Consider the following 22582-nt stretch of genomic DNA (forward strand, 5'->3'; position numbering starts at 1 on the left):
CCATGGAAATCGTGTTGATGGTCCTAAATATATCCATCACCTTCTTCTCCCTCCGTCTGATACTTCACATTGGTTTGCTCTGCTTACAGTTTTGGATGTTGCAAGATTCTCTCTCTTTCCAATGGTCTCTAACGATCTTACAAACCAACCAATAACTAGAAAATAACCAATCCAAATCACAGACAAAAATCTACTAATAACTGACAACGAATTAATATGAATGCAATAAATAATTAGGAAATTAAGTTACAGATATATACAAGCTAATAAATCGCAGCTAATAAATGAATGATAAAACAATGAATACTTAGGAAGTAACCAATACAAGTTACAGAGAAATATGAACCAATACATAGTATTGAGTAAATATATTACAAACCATAAATAACTATGAACTAACAAATATGAATACCAGATAAATACAAAATTATAACTGACAGCTAATAAATATATTAAAAACAATAAATAACTAGGAAATAAGAAACTCAAATGACAGATAAATAGATACCAATAAATGACAGCTAATAAGTCTGTAATAAAAAACAACTAGGAAATTATCAGTGCAAATAATAAATAAATGTAAACTAGAAATAAATATGTTACAAAACAATAAATAACAAGAAAATAACAGATTAATAGCTAGAAAGTAAGAGATGATTAACTAATAAATGACAACCAATACATATATTACAAAACAATAAATAGCTAGAAAATAAGAAAAACAAATGATGCATTTATTAGCTGTCATTTATTAGTTTATCTTTTACAAAATAAATAGCTAGGAAAGAATCAATGCAAATAATAGATAAATGTAAACTAATAAATGAGAGTTAATCAATATATTACCAAAGAATAAATAACTAGGAAATAAATAATTGTTAAATATCTAATAAATGACAACCAATTAATACATTACTAAAACTCGAATAAAAATAATCGATCACCATAAACGAATACATTACAACTAATAAAGACATTACAAAATAATACATCGCTGGGAAAGAATCAATGCATATAATAGACAAATATAAATTAATAAATGACAACTGATGAATAAATTACAAACCAATAACTAGCTATTTACTAAGAAATGCATTTCACAGACAAAAGGACTAGATAATACTCATCAAGAGCTAGAATCCAAAACAGTGGCTTTCAATCTTTTTTTTATTTGCAGACCCCGAAATAATTTCAAAAGGAGGTGTCTTTGGGAATCTTAGACATAGTCAACGGACCGCCCCGGGTCCATAGATCACAGGTTGAAAACCACGGCTCTGTGGTAACAACAACCTTTCGCGGACCGCTCAGACACAGTCTGCAGACCCCCAAGGGGCCCAGGGATGCCAGGCTGAAATCATTTCCATGTTCCAAAAGAATCACAGGCCACACAGCTCTCATACTGTGCCGGGGGAAATGCATCATGTTCCACCGGGGATGCAGTTATTTAATTACTGATATCTCACCCACAAGCTTGATGTCTGAGCACAAAATAGGCCAGAGCAGTGGGACCCCAACAGACAGCTAAGAAAAAAATGGCAAAACCAGTGGAGAGCGTTACTAAAGACAGATTGGCTAGGAAATAACTATCAAATAGGAAACGCACAATAGATAGCTTGTCTTTCTTTCGAAGCACTAAGAAATAAAAAGAAATAACAAAAATAGCAATAACAATAAACAGTGCTATTAACAAAATATCGGCTAAGAAATAAAAACAAATACCACAAAACAGAAAAATCAATAGATCGTTCTTATTAGGAAAGATCAGCAAAGGAATGAAGTGCTAATAAAGAATGAAGAGCTAACAAGTAAAATAAACTAACCATCACATAACAAAACCACCTGAGAGTGCTCATAAAGAAGGAAGAGCTAATAAAGGAAACAGAAATAACTATCAGATAACAAATGCCATAGATGTGCTAATAAAGATAACAAGCATCAAAGAGCAAATATAGATAAACAACTAGATAACTAGAAACTAAAAAAATTGTCAAAAAAAAACCCCAACAAATAATAATGAATAGAAATACAAAATAACAAAAAGTGTAGAAAAGAACAAATGCAAACAATAACTAAATGGAATAACTAACCCACAAGTGACAAGTGTAGAAAACAATGGCTACTGGACACATGCCCCAAAAGTAAACCAATACATTTGAAGAACAATAGCTAATACATAAATGTCACAAAAATAAACACATCATAGACTATCAGGGTTGGAAGGGACCTCAGGAGGTCATCTAGTCTAACCTCCCGCTCAGAGCAGGACCAATCCCCAATTTTTGCCCCAATCCCTAAATGGCCCCCTCAGGGATTGAACTCACAAGCCTGGGTTTAGCAGGCCAATGCTCCAACCACTGAACTATCCCTCCCATTCAAGTTTTGCTTTCAATGGGAGTCACATTTTTGCACAGAATATCAGGGTTGGAAGGGACCTCAGGAGGTCACCTAGTCCAACCCCGGGCTCAAAGCAGGACCAATCCCCAATTTTTGCCCCAGATCCCTAAATGGCCCCCTCAAGGATTGAACTCACAACCCTGGGTTTAGCAGGCCAATGCTCAAACCACTGAGCTATATAATCAATAACCAAGAATATGAAATGCATAGGTCAAGCCATTGACTAAGAACTAACTTTCCCAAGAGTAAATAAATAGCCCAAATAATCGACTTTCTTCATAAAAAATGACAATCTAATAAGTAAATAACATTTTTAATCCCTAATGGCAAAATAGATAAGAACTAACTAGAAACTAAAACAAAACCTAGACAACACAAATAACTATTGACTATTAAACACATTTCACAATAATAAATAAATAACCAAATAGATAGGGCTAATAAAGAGCCAACTAATAAATAAACAACAAAAAATAGCTGTCAAAGAGCAATCATAGATAAAAATGAAGGAATACATTGCTAGAAACAAAAAACTAATCAAAAATATATAAGTAGCAAGCTTATAAATACCTAAGAAGTAAAAATAGACAAACTAATAAGTAACTCGGGAGCGAATACAAATAAATATTTAGTTCTTATCTTGTAGATACAAACCAAGTATTCATCAGGAGATCTCAAAGCACATTTTATTAAATAAAATATCTTTACATATAACAACTGGAGAGGTAACAGCACTAAACAAATAACTAGCAAATAAACGTTGACTACGGAGACCTCCGGAGGTGGCTTGATGGGAGATGTAGAAGTAATCACCATATTGTACATCAATCATCTAGAACAATCTTCTTCGTCATTAGGTGTATTATGGTAATACCAGTCACGGAAGCAGGAGCCCCTTGTGTCAGGCGTGGAGCATTTTGCATTAGGTTATTATGGTTGCACCTAAAAGCAGCAGTCAGAGACCACGGCCCCACTGCGCCAGGCGCTGTACGGTATTTATTAGGGGTATTACGTTAACGCCTAGGAGCCCCAGTCATGGCCCACAAGCCCATTGCGCCAGGCGCTGTACAATATTTATTAGGGGTATTACGTTAACGCCTAGGAGCCCCAGTCATGGACCACAAGCCCATTGCGCCAGGCGCTGTACACACACACCATCTCTGCCCCAGTCTGTGTGTATGACAAGAGATGCCAGATGGAGGCAGGCAGACAGAGGACCACAAGAAAACCATGGTCAACGGCAAGCTGTACACATCAGCAGCCGCACCGTTGTCGGCATCACGCGTGGGTGAGTTTTGAAGAGGGGTTTGAACACAACGCTGTATTGATTATTTTGACAGTTTTTAAGCTGACAGCTGGAGCCCGGCCACCCAGGGCCAACAGCCGGAGCCAGGAGTGGCGGAAGTGCCCTAAAAGTGGTCGGGGGGAGAGGGGCGCACAGGCACCCAACCCCTGGCCCCGCCCCCACCCCCACCCCTCCGAGTCCTGCTCTCACACTGCCTCTTCCCGCTGGCCCCCCGCTTTTCCGGCACCCCTGGCCGGAGCCCCGGCCGTTCTCCTGATGATCTGAATTTTTGGTGATCTGATCCGGGCCCGGTCCCAGTTTGATCGGGCAATCGGGGTTCCACTGTACAAGGTTTTAGTTGGTTCACAACATGTAAAAACTAAAGATTCCCTGTGAAAACGCAAACTCCGTGGCCAATGGGTTTCTCGGATCCCGGCTGATGCTTCATGGAGGCTGCTGCTGGGGTGTTCACAGCGGTCGTGCAGCCCTCGAGGGCCTGGCTCCTGGTCCCAGGTTCCTGGAGGGGTGGGAAATCCGTCCCGCCGGCCTGTTGCAAGGCCCTGCCTGATCTCACCTCCGAAGCATCCCAGCTTTGCAGGAGCTTCCTGCCAGGGGGCTGACTTGCCCGGCCTGCTCAGGGCGCCGTCAGAGGGATAATTACAGGGAAGTTCGGTGCCTGCAGGGCTCGGTGCCCGGCAAACACTGCTGGGGGGTGCTGTAACGGGGGCAGACTGGTGCACGCCGGACCGCAAGCAGGGCGTGCCCTGAGACATGAGGGGTGATGATGTTTGCACGACCAGACTCAGGGAGTTATGCCAAGATGAGCATTTGCCTTGACGGAAGGTGGATGGGTTTAAAGCGGTGTGAGCCGCACGGCCCCTTGCTGGCCGTCAATAGAACCCAGGAGTCCTGGCTCCCAGCCCCACCTCACTCCAACCCACCAGCCCCCACTCCCCTCCCAGAGCTGGGGAGAGAACCCAGGAGTCCTGGCTCCCAGCCCCCGCCCCCCCCCCCCCCGCTCTAACCACTAGACCCCACTCCCCTCCCAGAGCTGGGGAGAGAACCCAGGAGTCCTGGCTCCCAGCCCCCGCCCCCTCTAACCACTAGACCCCACTCCCCTCCCAGAGCTGGGGAGAGAACCCAGGCATCCTGGCTTCCACCCCCCCCTCCTCTAACCACTAGACCCCACTCCCCTCCTAGAGCTGTGGAGAGAACCCAGGAGGCCTGGCTCCCAACTCTAACCACTGGCTACCGCAGCTTGACATCAGCAAGCCTATTTCCACCTTACTGAAATAAACTTGCTGCTGGGCTCAGGGTAAGAGGTGGTGTGTGTCAGCCAGAAAGAAAAGCAATAATCACGAACAATAACAATGAACCATGAGGTATATTGAAATGGACAGCCCCATTTCTTCCCCAGTGACTCACCCCCTCCAAGCCATGCAGCCCTGGCTGACTCATCACACAGAGCCTTTAAATTCCCATGGGGATGAGTATGACAGATCACCATCGCGTTCATTGTAGGACTGCCTGGAGACCACTGTGATGGGCGCCACACAGACCCTCTGACTGACGGTGCTGCTGAGGTTCCAGCTGCAGGGTGTGAAGGGGAGATGGGACTATCCCCAGCTCTGGGAGGGGAGTTGGGGCTGGGAGCCGGGACTCCTGGGTTCTCTCCCCAGCTCTGGGAGGGGAGTGGGCTGGGGTCTGGTGGGTTAGAGCTGGGGGGGTAGAGCCAGGATGCCTGGGTTCTCTCCCCAGCTCTGGGAGGAGAGTGGGGTCTAGTGGGTTAGAGCATGAGGGGGACTGGGAGCCAGGACTCCTGGGTTCTCTCCCCAGCTCTGGGAGTGGAGTGGGGTGGGGTCTGGTGGGTTAGAGCATGGGAGCTGGGAGCCAGGACTCCTGGCTTCTCTCCCTGGCTCTGGGAGGGGAGTGGGGTCTAGTGGGTTAGAGCGGGGCAGGGGGGTGGGAGCCAGGACTCCTGGGTTCTCTCCCCGGCTCTGGGAGGGGAGTGGGGTATAGTGGGTTAGAGCGGGGGGGGGGGGCTGGGAGCCAGGACTCCTGGGTTCTCTCTCCAGCTCTGAAAGGGGAGTGGGGTCTGGTGTGTTAGAGCAGGGCGGGGGACTGTGAGTCAGGACTCCTGGGTTCCATCCCCGGCCAAGAGAGGGAGGGAGATCTGGTGGCTTAGCGCTCCGGTCCAGGTGCTGGGTACCAAGGTTAATTCTCTCTGTTCCCGACCATTGCAGTGTGGGTCCTGAGCCACAAGGGGTCAGCCAAGGCCCAGCAATGGGAGCAAGTGGCTACTGGTGAGCTGAACAGGAGGGGCTCCTTCAGGTGTCCTCCAGGGCCCCTGCCCTTGTGAGCTGGGCTGCGTGCCAGCCCCCTGGCACTGGTAGGGGAAGGGGCTGGGACTGAATCCATCCCTTAGTGAGACAGCCGGGGGTTGGCTCCCTGGTGGTGAGATGCAGCCGCCTCTGGGGCAGAGTGTCCCGGGGTCCCCGGGCGATGCTCTGGAACTGCTCCCCATGAAGCCAGGCAGGACTCGGGGGAAGTCTCCTCTCGGGGAGCAGCCTGTCTGCAGGACACACAGCTCCCCCGGCTCCACCTTCCTGGGTCTGACCTCGGAGCATTCAGCCTCCTCTGCCCCTCCGTGCGCTTCCCACAGCGAGTCCGCCCCGGCGGGGCCCTGGGGAAGCCAGAGGGTCCGGCCCCCCAACTTCGCAGTCAGACGGGACTCTCAGCCAGCCAGGAAAACAGAGGTTTATTAGACGACAGGAACATGGTCTAACACAGAGCCTGTAGGTACAGAGAACAGGACCCCTCAGCTGGGTCCATTTTGGGGGGCAGTGAGCCAGACAACCACGTCTGCCCTTCACTCCATGTCCCAGCCAGCCCCAAACTGAAACTCCCTCCAGCCCCTCCTCCTCTGGGCTTTGTCCCTTTCCCGGGCCAGGTGGGCACCTGATTCCTTTGTTCTCCAACCCTTTAGCTATCACCTTGCAGGGGGGATGGGCCCAGGCCATCAGTTGCCAGGAAACAGGGTGTCGGCCATTCTCTGTGTCCAGACCCCTGCACACACCGGCCCTCTAGGGCTCTGCAATGATCATACACCCTTACCCCACCACCTAGAGACTTAAGAACTGCCTAGGGGAAACTGAGGCACCCCCACACTATTCAGAGGAAACATTAAGAACAGTCCCACTTTGTTACATCTCTCCCCCCTTCGAGACCGAACTGAGCAGGGTCACTTTTGCCGGTGACCTGGGGAAGTTCGAAGCCACCAACGTTCCCATGAATGCCCCAGCATCTATCCGGTTCCTAGGTGGGAGTTACACCAGGCCCTTCCAGTTTCACGCCCTCCCTTAGGTCGGGGGTGGTCGATAGCACTTGCAGGCCACATGTGGGAAGGTTTACGCGGCCCGTGCCCTTTAGCCACCCCAAAACCCCGGGGGGTCAAACTGGGATCGGGTCTTCTCCCAGCGCTCCAGTCTGGAGGGCTGCAATTCGGGCTCTCTTGGCTAAGAGCCCCCATCTTGACCTGGGCCACATACTGTTCACTGACAGAACCAGCATGGAGACATCCCTTTCTCCACAACCTTGTCTCCCCAACAAGCTGGCCAAACACAGCCACTTGGTTAGAGGACTGTTTAACTTTCTTAACAGCTTTCACTCCATCTGAGACCTTCTCAAAGCTATCCACACTGGATCTTTCAACAGGAAAGTCAGTGGATCCATTCACAACCGAAAATTTCTGGCTGTTAGGAACTGAAACTTTCTTGATTAAATCACTTTCACACCCTTCAGTGGCAGTCAACTGCTTGCAAAGACTCCCTGAGGATTCCTTTCCCTAGGGTGTAACAATTCACCCCTCACAGAAATTCTGCCCTTACCCTCTTTACCTAGGGCTTGCTCTAGAGGAACACTTTCCTGAGCAACAACAGACTCTTTCTGGGTCTCCCTTACATCCAGAATCACCTCTGGCCCATCCAGCGGGTTCCTACACAATCCCCTTTCAGGCAAACTTACAGACTTCCTAGAGAAAAGGTTAGAAGCATTCTCCTTCCCTTTGCCACACACAAGTTCAGGAACCTTTTCCTTCTTGCTACAGGTTTCCACACCCTCAGTAGGTAACACAATCACATCACCTTTCTGCTCTCCTTGTGCCCTGGCTAGGATCTCACCCTGATTAGACAGAGTTGCTGCACCCTTTCCCAGCCACACACGAGCAACGGGCAAAATACAAGCACCAGAATTGTCTGGTCTCTGGGGTTTTACATAGACACTAACTGGATGTGACCTAGTTACAGGGCCATTCTCCTGAGCAGACACAAACTTAGGACCCTTCCCTTCCTGGGCTTTAGCTGGATCCAGAACCAGCTCTGGGACAACTGCACGACCCTCAACCGTCACAGGCTGAAAGGCCCCTTCTGTCTGCTCCACAGACAAAGAAGAGCCGGACACACTTTCTCCTTTCCCAGACACACAGCTTGGGGTCTCTTTCCCCTGGTCCCAGCACACAAGGCTGGTCACAGACAACTGCTTGGAGACCAGGGTAGCTCCCTCCACAGGCAAGTCAATACCCCTGACAGACACAGACACGTTTCCTTCCCTGTCCCAATTCTCCACCCAGCTAACAGGTTAGGTCCAGGGACTCTCATCTTCCACTCTCCTCGCCTTCCCACCCTGCTGACGAGACACAGCCATCAGCTCACAAGGCTGCCTAGGCTCATCCAGGCTCCTTACCAAGCACCTTGCCATTCCCCACAGATCCCCTGCCCTGCCTGTGTCTCCCCCACTCAGCTGGGGTCTCAGCTCCCACTGTGCTCAGCACTGCCCTTGCTGTCCCGGTGGGGTAGGCAGCGAGCTCCCTGCTTTCCTCACTGCATCAGAGCCAGCCTGAGCCCCCTCTCCGGTGTGCAATGGGGCGGGGAGCCCCAGGGGTCTGGTTACAGGCAGGCAGGTAGCCTGAGCCTAGCAGCTCCTCCCCGCTGCCAACCAGGTCATCTGCATTTTCACTGACCATTTCCCTCTCCACCAATTGGTTCCCTGGATTCAAATTCAAACCCTTGGCCGTTTCAGGAGCAGGGCCTGGATCCTGTCCCAAAGACACACAGTCACCAACAACAGGGTCTCGCAGCTGATATCCTGGGGAACCCCAACGGCCAGCCAGCCCCACCCCTCCTGGGTCTGCACAGGGATCTGGGCCATAGGCAGGGCAAGGGGCTTCGTCCCTGGGACCCTCACCCAGCTCACACAGCCCCTCAGCCTCTGAGGCTGCACCACCCGGGGCCTGACAACAGTTCTCTCTGTCCCAGGATCTCGCCACCCCAGGAATGTCTCCCCATTGACCATCACCTCCCGCTCCCACTGGGGGTCCAAGGGGCCTGGCCCCAGGAAACTCCACACAGACATATAGGTTGGGGTCAGGAGTGGGAGCTTGTCCACCTCCCCACCCATCTGGCTGACGGAGTCTGTGGCCTTGGGACCCAGCAAGGGAGCTAGACACCGGGGCTTTTCTGCAGGGTCCCCCGGTTCAAATCTCCAGCCTGCTCAAAGGCAGTGAGGTGGCATCCACATCCCCTCACCTCCCTAACCAGGGGCAGCGATTTAGTCTCGAGGTTCCCTGCGGAACTGGCCCCCCGGGGTCTATCCCCACTCACCCCGGGGAGGTCTCCTAGGCCTCTCCGCTCCCCACCGCTAGTTCATGCTGCTGCTGCTTCTGCAGCTCTTTCTTGGGCTCTCACTGGCTCTCACCGTCCTCTTGCTCTCTCGGACTCAGCTCCAATCCCGTCCGTCTCCGATCCCCCGATGGGGAACCCGATCGTGAAGACCTCATCTGGTCGGGGACAGGAGTCTTGGCAATGCCTGGCTCCCACTCCAGCTGCTCCCAGATCCTGCGATAGCCCCATTTGGGGTCAGGAATCTGTTCCTTAGAGCGGTCATCCTCCTCCAGCTGCAGGATGAACTGTGCTTTGGTGAACTTTCCAATGCTCAACCTCTCTTTCTGCACAGGGTTACAACATCTTTCTGAAGGAGATGGTGACAGGCCATTGCTCCGCTCTTCCCAAGTTGTTGTGGATTCACAGGCCTGTGTGCTCTCAGCTCCCCGTGGTTTCCAGGGAGAACCCCGAGTGTGCCAGCCCTTCTTGAGGTCACCCCCTCTTTGCCAGGGTCGAGCTGCAGACTCCTCTGCCCCTGGGACCGCTCGCTGCAATCCCCAGGGGAACCCTGTTACTGCAAAAGTCCTTCTCTCTCCCAGGGCCAAGCCGCAGGCTCCTCCGCCCCTGAGACTGCTCATCACGGTCCCCAGGGGGACCCCATTACTGCACAGTCCTTCTCGCTGGTCACACACTCCCAGGGGTTAACCACCCCCCAAAACCGCTCCTCTCTGAGCCTTCAGCAGGCCTGGTCCTCGTCAATCCCCCTTCGTTTTACTGCTCCCCAGTTACTTACTGCAGGAAGCGCCATCCGCGGGGTGCAGTACATCCCACCGCTGCCACCAGTTGTCACAGAGTCCCCGGGCGATGCTCTGGAACTGCTCCCCATGAAGCCAGTCAGGACTCTGGGGAAGTCTCCTTTCTGTGAGCAGCCTGTCTGCAGGACACACAGCTCCCCCGGCTCCACCTTCCTGGGTCTGACCTCGGAGCATTCAGCCTCCTCTGCCCCTCCGTGCGCTTCCCACAGCGAGTCCGCCCAGGCGGGATCCTGGGGAAGCCAGAGGGTCCTGCCCCCAACTCCGCAGTCAGACGGGACTCTCAGCCAGCCAGGAAAACAGAAGATTTATTAGACAACAGGAACATGGTCTAACACAGAGCTTGTAGGTGCAGAGAACAGGACCCCTCAGCCGGGTCCATTTTGGGGGGGGCAGTGAGCCAGACAACCACGTCTGCACTTCACTCCATGTCTCCAGCCAGACCCAAACTGAAACTCCCCCCAGCCCCACCTCCTCTGGGCTTTGTCCCTTTCCCGGCCAGGAGGTCACCAAATTCCTTTGTTCTCCAACCCTTTATCTCTCACCTTGTGGGGGGGAAGGGCCAGGCCATCAGTGGCCAGGAAACAGGGTGTCAGCCATTCTCTGTGTCCAGACCCCTGCACACACCTGCCCTCTAGGGCTCTGCAATGATCATACACCCTTATCTCACCACCTAGATACTTAAGAACTGCATAGGGGAAACTGAGGCACCCCCACACTATTCAGAGGAAACATTAAGAACAGTCCCCCTTCATCACACAGAGCAACTGGGGAACAGCCACACATAACACCGCATGGGGAGGGCTCCTCTGGTGCCGAGAGGCAGCCGCCTCTGCATTCCAATCTGAATTCTAGCTAGGACACCTGGGTTCACACCCTAACCTTAAATGGCTTCTTTCTCGCACAATTAGGGCTATCAAAATGCATTTACGGAGTTATACGTGTGTTTGTCCAAACCTGCGAGCCTGCCCAGGGCACAGCCATAAAAACCTCAGTAATAAAACAATCAGCAACCATAAATAAGTGGAAGCATCGTAGAGACAAATTGTGTCTCTTTCCCTTTGTCCGAGGCGTTAATGAGGTTACCGGGTAGGGAGGGGGGAGCTGGGAGGCAGGACTCTTGGATTCTAGTCAGCTGCCACATTTCACCATTAAAGTTTGCATCCTTGGGTCCCAGCCCCCCCTGCTCTAACCACTAGACCCCACTCCCATCCCAGAGCTAGGGAGAGAACCCAGGAGTCCTGGCTCCCAACCCCCCACTAGACCCTAGAGCCCTGCACAAGAGTATCGTTTTAATCTCGCTCCCTCCCGCCCCGCCTTGTTTCCTGCATTTTTCTCTTGCTCCCGCTCGCACAAACCTTAGAGCCCGCAAATCCCGCCAGAGGGACAGATTCCCCCACGCGACTAACAAAAGAAGGTCGGCTCATGTCTGATAGATAGACACGGAATTCAGCCACGGGGGTTCCCACCAAAAGACTAAAACGACTCTTGCTGAAGCCGTGGTAAAAAAAAAAACCCAACCAACCAGACTTCAACTCCTGCTCTAAAAAGCGACAAATCGCTTTCTAGCCCGAGCTTCGACTTAAGTAGTCGCAAAACCAGCGAGGAGTCCTTGCTGATACAGGCTCACAGGGCTGCCCCTCTGAAACCTTTACGTCTTGAACCTTGTGTTTACAAAAGGCAAACATGCTTCACGTCGCTCAAATTCCCTTTGTGATGCCGTCTGCCCACCCAATCCCGCCCGCAGCCACGAAGGGTTTACCCACTCCCACTGTTTATTGCAGCAGGAGCCAGGGGACCCCAGTCCCACCGCAGGGCCTCAGCTAGACCCCCCCCCCCATCCCTGCCCAGAGCCAGGGCTTTTCCTGACGCCCCGTGTCTGAAGTAGAAGCCTGCCGGGCCTGCCCGTGTGGTTTTAAACGCTACGCTCCCTTGCAAACCTAAAAGAAATTAAAAGCCACAGACTCGAGTCGCTTCTCCAACAATTCCCAATACGGTTGGACCAAGCTGAGCCGGAAGTGTGACTGTTTTGGTTTGAAGTGTGTCGCTGACACCCGACAGGTGTTGCAGAGATGGGCGCGCATCCGGCCACCGCCACATCCCAGGAGAGGAGGGCGGCGCTGGCCACATGGGTAAACTAAGGCACTGAGAGAAGGCTGCCTTGCCATGGGCAGTGGTCTAGTAGGGTGTGGACTGGAGTGCAGGAGTCTGGTCTCCCAGACCCATCTGTATTAACTACTGTATTCCTATCCCTGCCCTGCCTGGGAAAGAACCCAGGAGTCCTGGCTTCCAGCCCCACAGCTCTAGCCCACTAGCCCCCACTCCCCTCACAGAGTCAGGGACAGAACCCAGGAGTCCTGGCTCCCAGTCCCACAGCTCTAGCCCACTAGCCCCCACTCCCCTCACAGAGTCAGGGACAGAACCCAGGAGTCCTGGCTCCCAGCCCCACAGCTCTAGCCCACTAGCCCCCACTCCCCTCACAGAGTCAGGGACAGAACCCAGGAGTCCTGGCTTCCAGCCCCACAGCTCTAGCCCACTAGCCCCCACTCCCCTCACAGAGTCAGGGACAGAACCCAGGAGTCCTGGCTCCCAGCCCCACAGCTCTAGCCCACTAGCCCCCACTCCCCTCACAGAGTCAGGGACAGAACCCAGGAGTCCTGGCTTCCAGCCCCACAGCTCTAGCCCACTAGCCCCCACTCCCCTCACAGAGTCAGGGACAGAACCCAGGAGTCCTGGCTTCCAGCCCCACAGCTCTAGCCCACTAGCCCCCACTCCCCTCACAGAGTCAGGGACAGAACCCAGGAGTCCTGGCTCCCAGCCCCACAGCTCTAGCCCACTAGCCCCCACTCCCCTCACAGAGTAAGGGACAGAACCCAGGAGTCCTGGCTCCCAGCCCCACAGCTCTAGCCCGCTAGCCCCCACTGCCCCCGCAGAGCCAGGGACAGAACCCAGGAGTCCTGGCTCCCAGTCCCACAGCTCTAGCCCACTAGCCCCCACTCCCCACAGAGAGTCAGGGACAGAACCCAGGAGTCCTGGCTCCCAGTCCCACAGCTCTAGCCCACTAGCCCCCACTCCCCTCACAGAGTCAGGGACAGAACCCAGGAGTCCTGGCTCCCAGTCCCACAGCTCTAGCCCACTAGCCCCCACTCCCCTCACAGAGTCAGGGACAGAACCCAGGAGTCCTGGCTCCCAGTCCCACAGCTCTAGCCCACTAGCCCCCACTCCCCACAGAGAGTCAGGGACAGAACCCAGGAGTCTTGGCTCCCAGCCCCACAGCTCTAGCCCGCGAGCCCCCACTGCCCCCGCAGAGCCAGGGACAGAACCCAGCCCCCCTGCTCTAACCACTAGACCCCCCACTCCCCTCAGAGAGCTGGGCATAAATCCTTACAGCCAGTGGATCTAAAGTCCAAATCAAGGCGATTACAATAATTACTTTTAAAAACAGGCTCTAAATTAATAGAGCAGTTAGATTAATATATGAAGTGCCCAGATGTTCGTATAAGAGATAATTAGGTTATCTTAGATTATGGAGTAACAGATTAAATTGGATTGGATTGGAACAGGGATATTTTAGATTAGAGGAGATGAGATTAAATTGGTGTCTTTCAGAATAGATAAAATTAGATCATGGAGGTAGAAATTAGATCAGGGAAGACAGAATTGAGGAGAGTTTAGTTTAAGAGCGAAGTAGCAAGTGGAAGATTATTTTAGTTAGAAATTAGATTCAACTCAATTAGAAGAGAAGTAGATGGACAATTTGGGTAGCAAATCTAACAGGACAGAAGCTGGGTGACTGAAGCACTGAAATAGCTGGAGAGAGAGATATTAGATTAGTTGATAGTCAGATGAGTTTCAGATGGGTTAGATTTGATTTTCAGAGGTTTACATCAGATTTTCTGAAACTCACCTTAAGAATACATTTAATTCTTAATTTCTTAAGAATTAAGAAAGCATCATATTTGATTAGATTTTCAGAATGTCAGATTAGATTAGACTTGGTGAGATTAGATTAGGAAAGGCTCAAATTAGAAGAGATTAGGTTATCAGGGGAGTCATATTGTATTGGATTAGATTAGATTAGATTAGGAGAGGCTCAAATTAGAATAGATTAGGTATCCAGGGGTATTATTAGATTAGATTAGATAAAATTAGATGAGATTAGGAGAGAGGTTTTGGATTAGAAAGTTCATTTTAGGAGGGACAAGACTAGGAAATATCAGATTTAGGAGAGAAGGGTCAGTTTATCAGAGTGACGGGCACAGAGATTAGGGCAGGCAGATTAAATTAGATTATATTAGGAGATTGGCAGGCAGATGGGAGGTGGTGGGTCACGAGCAGCTGTTCTCACTGGGGAGAACTTGAGTTACCCTCCTCAAGCAGCCAGGGCATCTCACAGAAGTAGGCACATAGACCAGCGTGGGCGGGAGGAGGAACTGGGCTAACTGCCAGGGTGGCATGCCTGGCGTGGGTGGGCGTGTGGGTGGAGTAAACAGTGAGAGCTGGGACCGGTCTAGGCACTGCCGGAGCGGTGAGAAAACTGAGCCTTGAAGATCGAATGGGACCGTACCATTTCCAACCCACTTGCCTCTGCTCCCATGGCAGTTGGAGGTCTCCTGGGAAGAGCAAGAGAGGTTTCAGAATGAAAGGGTTTTGTCCGGGGCCTAGCCCCATGGGGTAGCAATCCGTCTCCGGGCACTGGAGGTGGTACCACAATACAGAGAGTAAGACACAAAGGCCTGAGCTGCCGAAATTTAACTCAAAATGTGTTCCTCCCAAGTGCATTTTGGCTGTTTGAGTTAAATAATAGTAATCACCATAATTATAGGTCAATACCAGCTCATTAATAATACCGGAAACGTCTCTAGCATGGGTTATCTTCAGAGTTTTACAAACCAGGTCACAAGCAATGAACCGGAGATCTTAGCTTCAAAACCGCCAGGGAGAAACTTACAGAATCTGATGAAAAATAATAAAATGCAGAGACTGGGGGGTTTTCACCCTGGCTCAGACCCACAGGCCCACCTAGCCTAGTCTCCCGGCGGCTTTAGGGGCTTGGCCAGCAAGGCCGGAGTCTGACCCCCGTGAGCCCAGTGTAAATCCGGAGCTACCAAAGGAGTTAGAAATTGGGGGGTAGTGGGGTTTCATGGGAGCAATGATAGGTGATCGATAGGAGACAGATGGGTGGTCACCTACCACCCAGACACCGATTACTATACTAACCCGATTACTGTAATAAAATCCCAGCACTGAACATTCACGGGTGTCCATCAGGGGCCCCAGTCTTGGGCAGGGTCTGCGCAGTGCCCAGCAGAATGGGAGGGGTGTGGGGTCTAGTGGGTTAGAGCAGGGGGGGCTGGGAGCCAGGACTCCTGGGTTCCATCCCCATCTCTGAGAGGGGAGTGCAGTCTAATGGTTAGGGTGGGGGGGCTGGGAGCCAGGACTCCTGGTTTCTATCCCGGCTGTGGGAGGGGAGTGTGGCTAGTGGGTTAGAGCAGCGTGGGGGTGGTGCTAGGAGCCAGGACTCCTGGGTTCCACCACACACAAGTTGGAGCAAAGCTTAGGATCCTCACCTAGAACGAGTTGGGCCACTTTGTTCCCCGCCCTGCTCGCCTGGGTATATAGGAGTCCCGAGCCCCAGAGGGCACCCGGCAGCTGTTCGTTGGCTGCCTCGCAGGAGAGGCTGTGCTTGTACCCTTCAGGAGTGGTATGGGGGAGGGACGAGGAGCTGCCCAGAAGGGATGGGTGATGGGCTGGGGGGGGCTGCGGCTCCTCGTCCTGGCCGGGCTGACAGGGACGGCTGCCAGCACGCTGGATTTCTACTGGAAAGGCTGCAACGAGATGGAATCGCTCTCCAGAGGTGAGAGCCAGGACTCGGGGAAGGGAAGGCAGGAGAGTGGGGTCTAGTGGGTTAGAGCGTGGGGGTTGGGAGCCAGGACTCCTGGGTTCTCACCCTGGCTCTGGCAGGGGAGTGGGATTGAGAGGTCAGAGCAGGGGGCTTGGGAGCCAGGACTCCTGGGTTCTATTCCCAGCCCTGACAGTGACTCAGCATCATCTGCCCTCGCGTCACCTCTCCTCCTCGGGGCCTGGGCGTCAGCTCCACGCAGGGAGAAGGCGCTTGTAGGGCTGGGAAAGCCAAGGGGCCCCGAATGGGGTCAGTCACAGAGGCCAGCCTGAACCCCCTCCCCCCACCCCCTTGGCCTTACAATCTGCCTCCCCCCTCCTCCTCATCAGAGGCCTGAGGACAGGGGAGTGGGTAGACAGGGGTTCGGCCAGTTGCAGCTGCCCTGGGACCCCTGGCCTGTCAAATTTGCTCCTGGGGAAGTTCAGACCACAGAGATGGGGGCCCGGAAACCTCCAGTTCAACTTAGATTCACATTGGGAAATCCTGGACCTGTCCCCATGACAGCATCTGTAGTAGATGAAACTAATGGATCCATCTAGCCTTGTATCCTGCCACCCCCCGGATAAGCCCCATGGGCCCTTCTAGTCCAGTATCCTGTCTGCAGCTCCTGTCACCCCGGCTGGAAAGTGCTACGGTCCCTGCAGGAGGCAGCTGTGGGTCCCCCCGCCCGCCCCATGGGGGAGTTTGCCTCACACCCACATTAGCCGGCGGTGGTTATGTCATGCCCAGCCTTAAGAAGGAAGGTGTTCTTTCAGCTCTCAATGGCTTCTGATCAGAGAGCCAGTATGATTTAGGCCACTCTGTGCCTCAGTTTCCCCCCTCCCTCCCCCGCCCTTTGTCTCTCTTTGTTATTCAGACCGGAAATTCTTTGGGCCGGGGACTGCCTCTCTCTCTCTCTGTGTCTGGGTGGTGGCTGGGACAAGGGGAGCCCTGATCTTGGTCACAGGGTCTGTACAGTGCTGGGCACAATAGCGGCTCTGATCTCAGTCAGCGGGCTGTGCAGTGATCTCCGTCGTGGGGGGTCTGTGCAGCGCCTGGCAGAACGGGGCCCTGATCTGTCTGCTGCCGTGAAAACTGATTTATTGTCCCACCCTCCGCGGGAGATGAGTGCTGATTTCACACGTGGCACGAGGTAGGTCCTGGGTAGCTAAAAACACAGTGCCAAGCGATGTGAATGTGGGTGGGACTGACCAATGGCAATAAAGCCTAATGTAGAACTCAGTTAACCTGCAGATCGCCCTGCTGCAGGACGCGACAGGGTCACGAGTTTTCCCAGGATTTCAAGCCAAAGTGCGGAATATCTGGAGGAAGGAGAGAAATTCCCTACACGCTTAGAGACAGTGTTTCTCAAACTGGGGGTCCTGTCCCAAAAGGGGGTCGCAAGGCTACTGTGGGGGGGGGGGTTGCAAGATCACCAAAATTGTATCCGGTTTCCATACGTCCAGGTTTTCACGGACATGAACTCCTTTTTCGGTCCTTGCTCGTCCTTTTCCCTCGCCTTCAGAGCTGGGTGGCCAGAGAGTGGCAGCTGCTGGCCGGGAGCCCAGCTCTGAAGGGTGGCCTGGTATAGTTACCTAGCTCTGCAGGGATCTGCACCAGATACCGCAAAAACTATGTCCAGTACCAAAAGTCGAGGGGGGAGGGGGACCATCACAACCTGATATATTTTCAAAGGGGGGCCCAGGAATAAAAGTTTGAGAACCCCTGGCCGAGGACCACACATATAGATTGGGCTACAAACTTCATGCCTCAGAGGAGAAGCCAGTGTCAAACTCAGGAAGGCTGGGGAGATATTTTGCCCGTGATCTGATCCCAGTTGGCAGGGAGGGGGAAGGACACTGGGCTCGGTGGGCCCACGGGTCTGATCTCTTACCTTCTCTCTGATCTCTTTCAGTTCCCAGCACCCACATGATCCGGTCCAATAGAGGTGAGTTTCTGGTCCCTCCCTCCCCATTAGTAACAGCTGGGGTTACCCAGGCAGCTGGCTCCCAGCAGCCAATTGGATCGGGGCTCTGTCTGGTTCTGCTGTGGGAGACGGATCCAGCCAGGGCCCAACGTGGGGCTGGTTCAAGATCTGCCTAGGGCAGGGGTGTGGGGATGAGCCCCAGATGTACCCAGCTGTTTTCTGCTAGCTCCAGCAATCCCCCCCAGCCTGTCTGAGCATCCCCCGCCTCCTTCTCCCCAGTATGTGGCCGCCCCAGAGCTCAGTACCGGAGCGTGGGGGGTGAGGATTCGATGGAGGGCGAATGGCCCTGGCAGGCAAGTCTGCTCTGGTACAACAAACACCTGTGTGGGGGATCCCTCATCTCCAACCAGTGGGTGGTGACGGCAGCTCATTGCTTCCAACGGTGAGTGTCAACGTCCCTTGATCCCGACCCGCAGCCCCCCTGCTGTCCCAGTCCTGGGCTCCTCTGACCCCCAGCGCTGCCGGTGCCCCCCAATCCCAGCCCGCAGCCCCCCCACCCAACCCCTTTTTCTGACTCCTCTCTCCATTCTCAGGAGTATGGACACCTCCAACTATGCGGTGCTACTGGGAGTCAACAAGTTGGCCAACAGTCAACCTCACAAGCTGTCCTTGGGCGTGAGACGCATCATCCGCCACCCGATATACTCAGGGGAATCCTCCAGCGGTGACATAGCCTTGGTGGAGCTGGAGAGACCCATCCAATTCACCAATTATATCCTCCCCATCTGCCTCCCAACGGCCTCTGTTCAGTTCCCAGCAGGCATGAAATGCTGGGTGACTGGCTGGGGCAACATCCAGGAAGGTGGTAGGTGTCTTTGGAGCTGGGATCATGGCACTGGGGCAGAGAAACTAGGGAAGCGGTGGACTCGAGGGGCAGGTGGGAGTCAGCAGTTGGGGTGAAGGATGCAGAGGAAGGGATGGTTATTTAGTAGGTTCAGGATTTGAGATTTCTTTTCCCGAGATGATTCATGATGGCAAATGGTCTACGAAGAAGAACTTTGTGGGGGGATTCGAAAAGGGGGAAACTGGGGAACCGGTAAACAAAATCGGATCCCGAGAAACAAAACACAGAAACCGATGAATGCAATTGATAAAGAAAACCTAACAACGCAACCCAATAAATGACCAACCTAAAAACAAAACCCAATAAATGATTAAAGGAGCACAACTGATAAACCAAACGCAATAAACGATAAACAGAACATGATAAATGAAACTGATACACAAACCTGAGAAATGATAAAAGGAATACAACAAACAAAACCAATAAACAAAACATGATCAGTGGTAAAAAAAAACATGACAAAGGAAACCCAACAAACACTACCTGATCAGTAAAACACCATCAACAATCAATGAAACATAAGAAACAAAACATGATAAAAATGGAAGGTGATAGAAGGAAACCCAATAAGCAAAACCCAATCAACGATAAGTGGCATGCGATAAATGAAAAACAAACAACAATAAGTGAAATACAATAAACAGTAAATGAAATAAGATAAACAAACCACAATAAGCTACAAAGGAAACGAGATAAATGACAAATGAAATAAAATAAATGAAACACAATGAAGAAAGAAATGAAAATGCAAGCCCAATAAATGAAACCTGATCAAGAAAACACCAAACCCAATAAACGGAACCCAATAAATGAAACAGGAAAACTGGTAACGGAAAAACAGAACCCGATAAAAAAGATCTGATAACTAGCCTTGGTAGAATTTGATTTTTTTTTTTTATCATTTCAACCAGATACCGATATTTGTTTTTAAGCTTTTTTTTCTTACTTTTATCCATGCAAATTTTCACAGTTGCCCAAAATTATGAGTTTTAAGCATCTTTTTATTTTTATCAATTAAAATGTTCAATTGTGGGGAATTATGGGGGGCCATCCGAAAACAGGCTGCGTCAGACAGTAATTATTGAATGACTGCAGACACTGATTTCAAAGAGTGAAAGCTTTATAACTGCTAACACAAATTGTCGAAATCACGTCAAAATATACAAAGGATATGTGTAAATTTCTGTTACCATCGATGGAAATATTTTCTCGTCCGTTTGTGTGTGTGTTCGGTGAGACTGATGTCTACCAACATTTACTGATAAAAATCTAATCCTTCCAAGTCTACTGACAACAGAAACATGAAACCTGATATACAAGATTCGATAAATGTAACATGAAACCCAGAAACAATGCCGATAATGGAAAAGTGAAACCCAGTAAACAATACCCAATAATGGCAACATGAAACCTGATGAATAATACCTGATAATAGAAACCGATCAACAATACCCAATAACGGAAATGTGAAACCCAATGAATAATACCCGATAAATGCAACATGAAACCCGATAAATGATATCGATAATGGAAACAAAAAACCCAATGAACAATATCCAATAATAGCAACATGAAACCTGATGAATAATACCCAATAATGGAAACAAATAAGCAGTATCCAATAGTGGAAATATGAAACCCAATGAGCAATAGCCAATAAATGCAACATGAAACCCGATAACCAATACCAATCATGGAAACCAATAAACAATAACTGATAACAGAAATACGAAACCTGACAAATAATACCCGATCATGGCAACATAAAACCCGATAAACAATACCCAATAAATAATACATGAAACAACCCAAAGCCCGAGAAACAAAATCCCTTAAATGAAATGTGAGACATGAAACCCAAACCCCAGTAAAGCACTCAACAAGCAAAACACAAAAACAGATCAATGAAACCAGAAACCCAGCAAATGAAACCCACTACCTGAGAAAGGAAAACTGATAAGCCAAACTGCAAACCTAATCAATGAAACCCAAACAAAGAAACGATAGTCAATAAACAAAACCCAACAACCAATGAAAAGCAAACCTCCCAAAACAGAGCCTGATCATTTGAAACCGACCTCCCTCCCCACCAAAAAAAAGGTTAAACAAATCTTGGGTGATGAAAACTTATGTTTTTGTTGTTAAACAACAATTCAAACAATGAACGTCCACCGTTGAATCCAGAGAGATTCCCCTTGACTGAACAAGGCCCATCACCTGCACACAGATGTTCCCACGGGGACTGTGTGATAGCACCCGATATGGACGACTGCTCTGGATGAGAGGGGAGATGCTCTGATCTCCCCCCATCCTCCACTCCCTTTAGAATCGATGGCTCTGCTTCAGAGCCATCTGGGCCCCTCACCATTGTCTCTGGCTCTCCTTCGGGGGGGGGGGGGGAGGGATAGCTCAGTGGTTTGAGCATTGGCCTGCTAAACGCAGGGTTGTGAGTTCAATCCTTGAGGGGGCCATTTAGGGATCTAGGGCAAAAATTGGGGATTGGTCCTGCTTTGAGCAGGGGGTTGGACTAGATGACCTCCTGAGGTCCCTTCCAACCCTGATGGTCTATGATTCTATGGTCTATGATTCTATTCCCAGAGGACCTGCCAGCTCCACAGACCCTCCAGAAGCTTCAAGTGCCCATTATAGACCAGGAGACCTGCAGGGATCTCTACAACACGGTGGTGGGCAAGAACTTCCCGCCCAAGTCCATCCAGAACGACATGATGTGTGCCGGGTATGCTGAGGGCATGAAGGATACATGCAAGGTGAGTGCCTCCTGGCCAGGGAAGGCGGAGTCCTGACACCCTCCCTGGTTCAGACCCATGAACCCATCTAGCCTGGTATCCCGCCCCCTCCCTGCTGGTCCATGGGCCCATCTAGCCCAGTATCCTGCCTTTCACCCTGGGTCAGACCCATGGGCCCATCTAGCCTGGTATCCCGCCCCTTCTCTGCTACCCTGGACCAGCCTGTCTAGCCGGGTGTTCCATTTAGCCTGATTCACTCCAGCATGAGCCAGGGCTGCTCACACGCACACAAGGCCCCGATCCCCAGCGCCGCTCTCCGCTCTCCTTCCGACACCCCCGTCTCTGCCCCCACAGGGGGACTCCGGTGGCCCGCTGGTCTGCAAGGTGTCCAAGGAGTGGCTGTTGGCCGGGATCATCAGCTGGGGCGAAGGCTGTGCCATCAAGAACCGCCCTGGGGTCTACATCCGCCTCACCTCCTACGAGGCCTGGATCCACAGACACATCCCCGATATCGAGTTTGTGCCAGACGAGAAGGGGAGGAACATGCTTGGCAACGCTGCGACTGGCTGGGCCGCAAGGACAGGCATGACCACCTGGCTGCTGCTGCTCATGGGGCGGCTCCTCATGGAGGTCTAGAAAGGGCTACCGGGGGGGAGGGGTGGCTGGACCACCTCCCATCCTGTCCCCAGGCTGGGAAGGGGGGTGGGATCTGTCGGTGCACCTGCCCTGTCGGTACAGCCCCCCCAGGGGGCACTGCCCCATGCACAGACCTCCTGAGGAGGGCATGCACCCCCGCCACGCTCGCTCACACCCGCGGGGGGACAGGGCAGTGTGAGCAAACTCAGCATCTGTCTGTCTGTCCTTCTGCAGCCATCCACAGCCCAACTTTCTCATCTCTCTGATCCAAGCCCTATTTATTGATCTGTCTGTCTCCAGAGCCACTGACTTTCCGTCTGTTGGCCTCTCTATGCCCTG

At 51.6% G+C, this 22582-nt stretch overlaps 1 protein-coding gene across 1 annotated transcript; it reads left to right on the forward strand.

Moving 5' to 3' along the window:
* Positions 1 to 15893: 15893 nt before the first annotated feature.
* LOC140912232 (serine protease 27) lies at positions 15894 to 22243 on the forward strand. The gene is made up of 6 exons (XM_073346362.1): positions 15894 to 16005; positions 17945 to 17977; positions 18212 to 18398; positions 18550 to 18821; positions 21459 to 21628; positions 21962 to 22243. The coding sequence occupies exons 1-6, from the start codon at positions 15894 to 15896 to the stop codon at positions 22241 to 22243; spliced, it is 1056 nt and encodes a 351-aa protein (XP_073202463.1).
* The last annotated feature ends 339 nt before the right edge of the window (positions 22244 to 22582 follow it).

This window comes from Lepidochelys kempii, chromosome 6 (genome assembly GCF_965140285.1).
Source record: "Lepidochelys kempii isolate rLepKem1 chromosome 6, rLepKem1.hap1, whole genome shotgun sequence".
Taxonomy (NCBI): Eukaryota; Metazoa; Chordata; order Testudines; family Cheloniidae; genus Lepidochelys; species Lepidochelys kempii.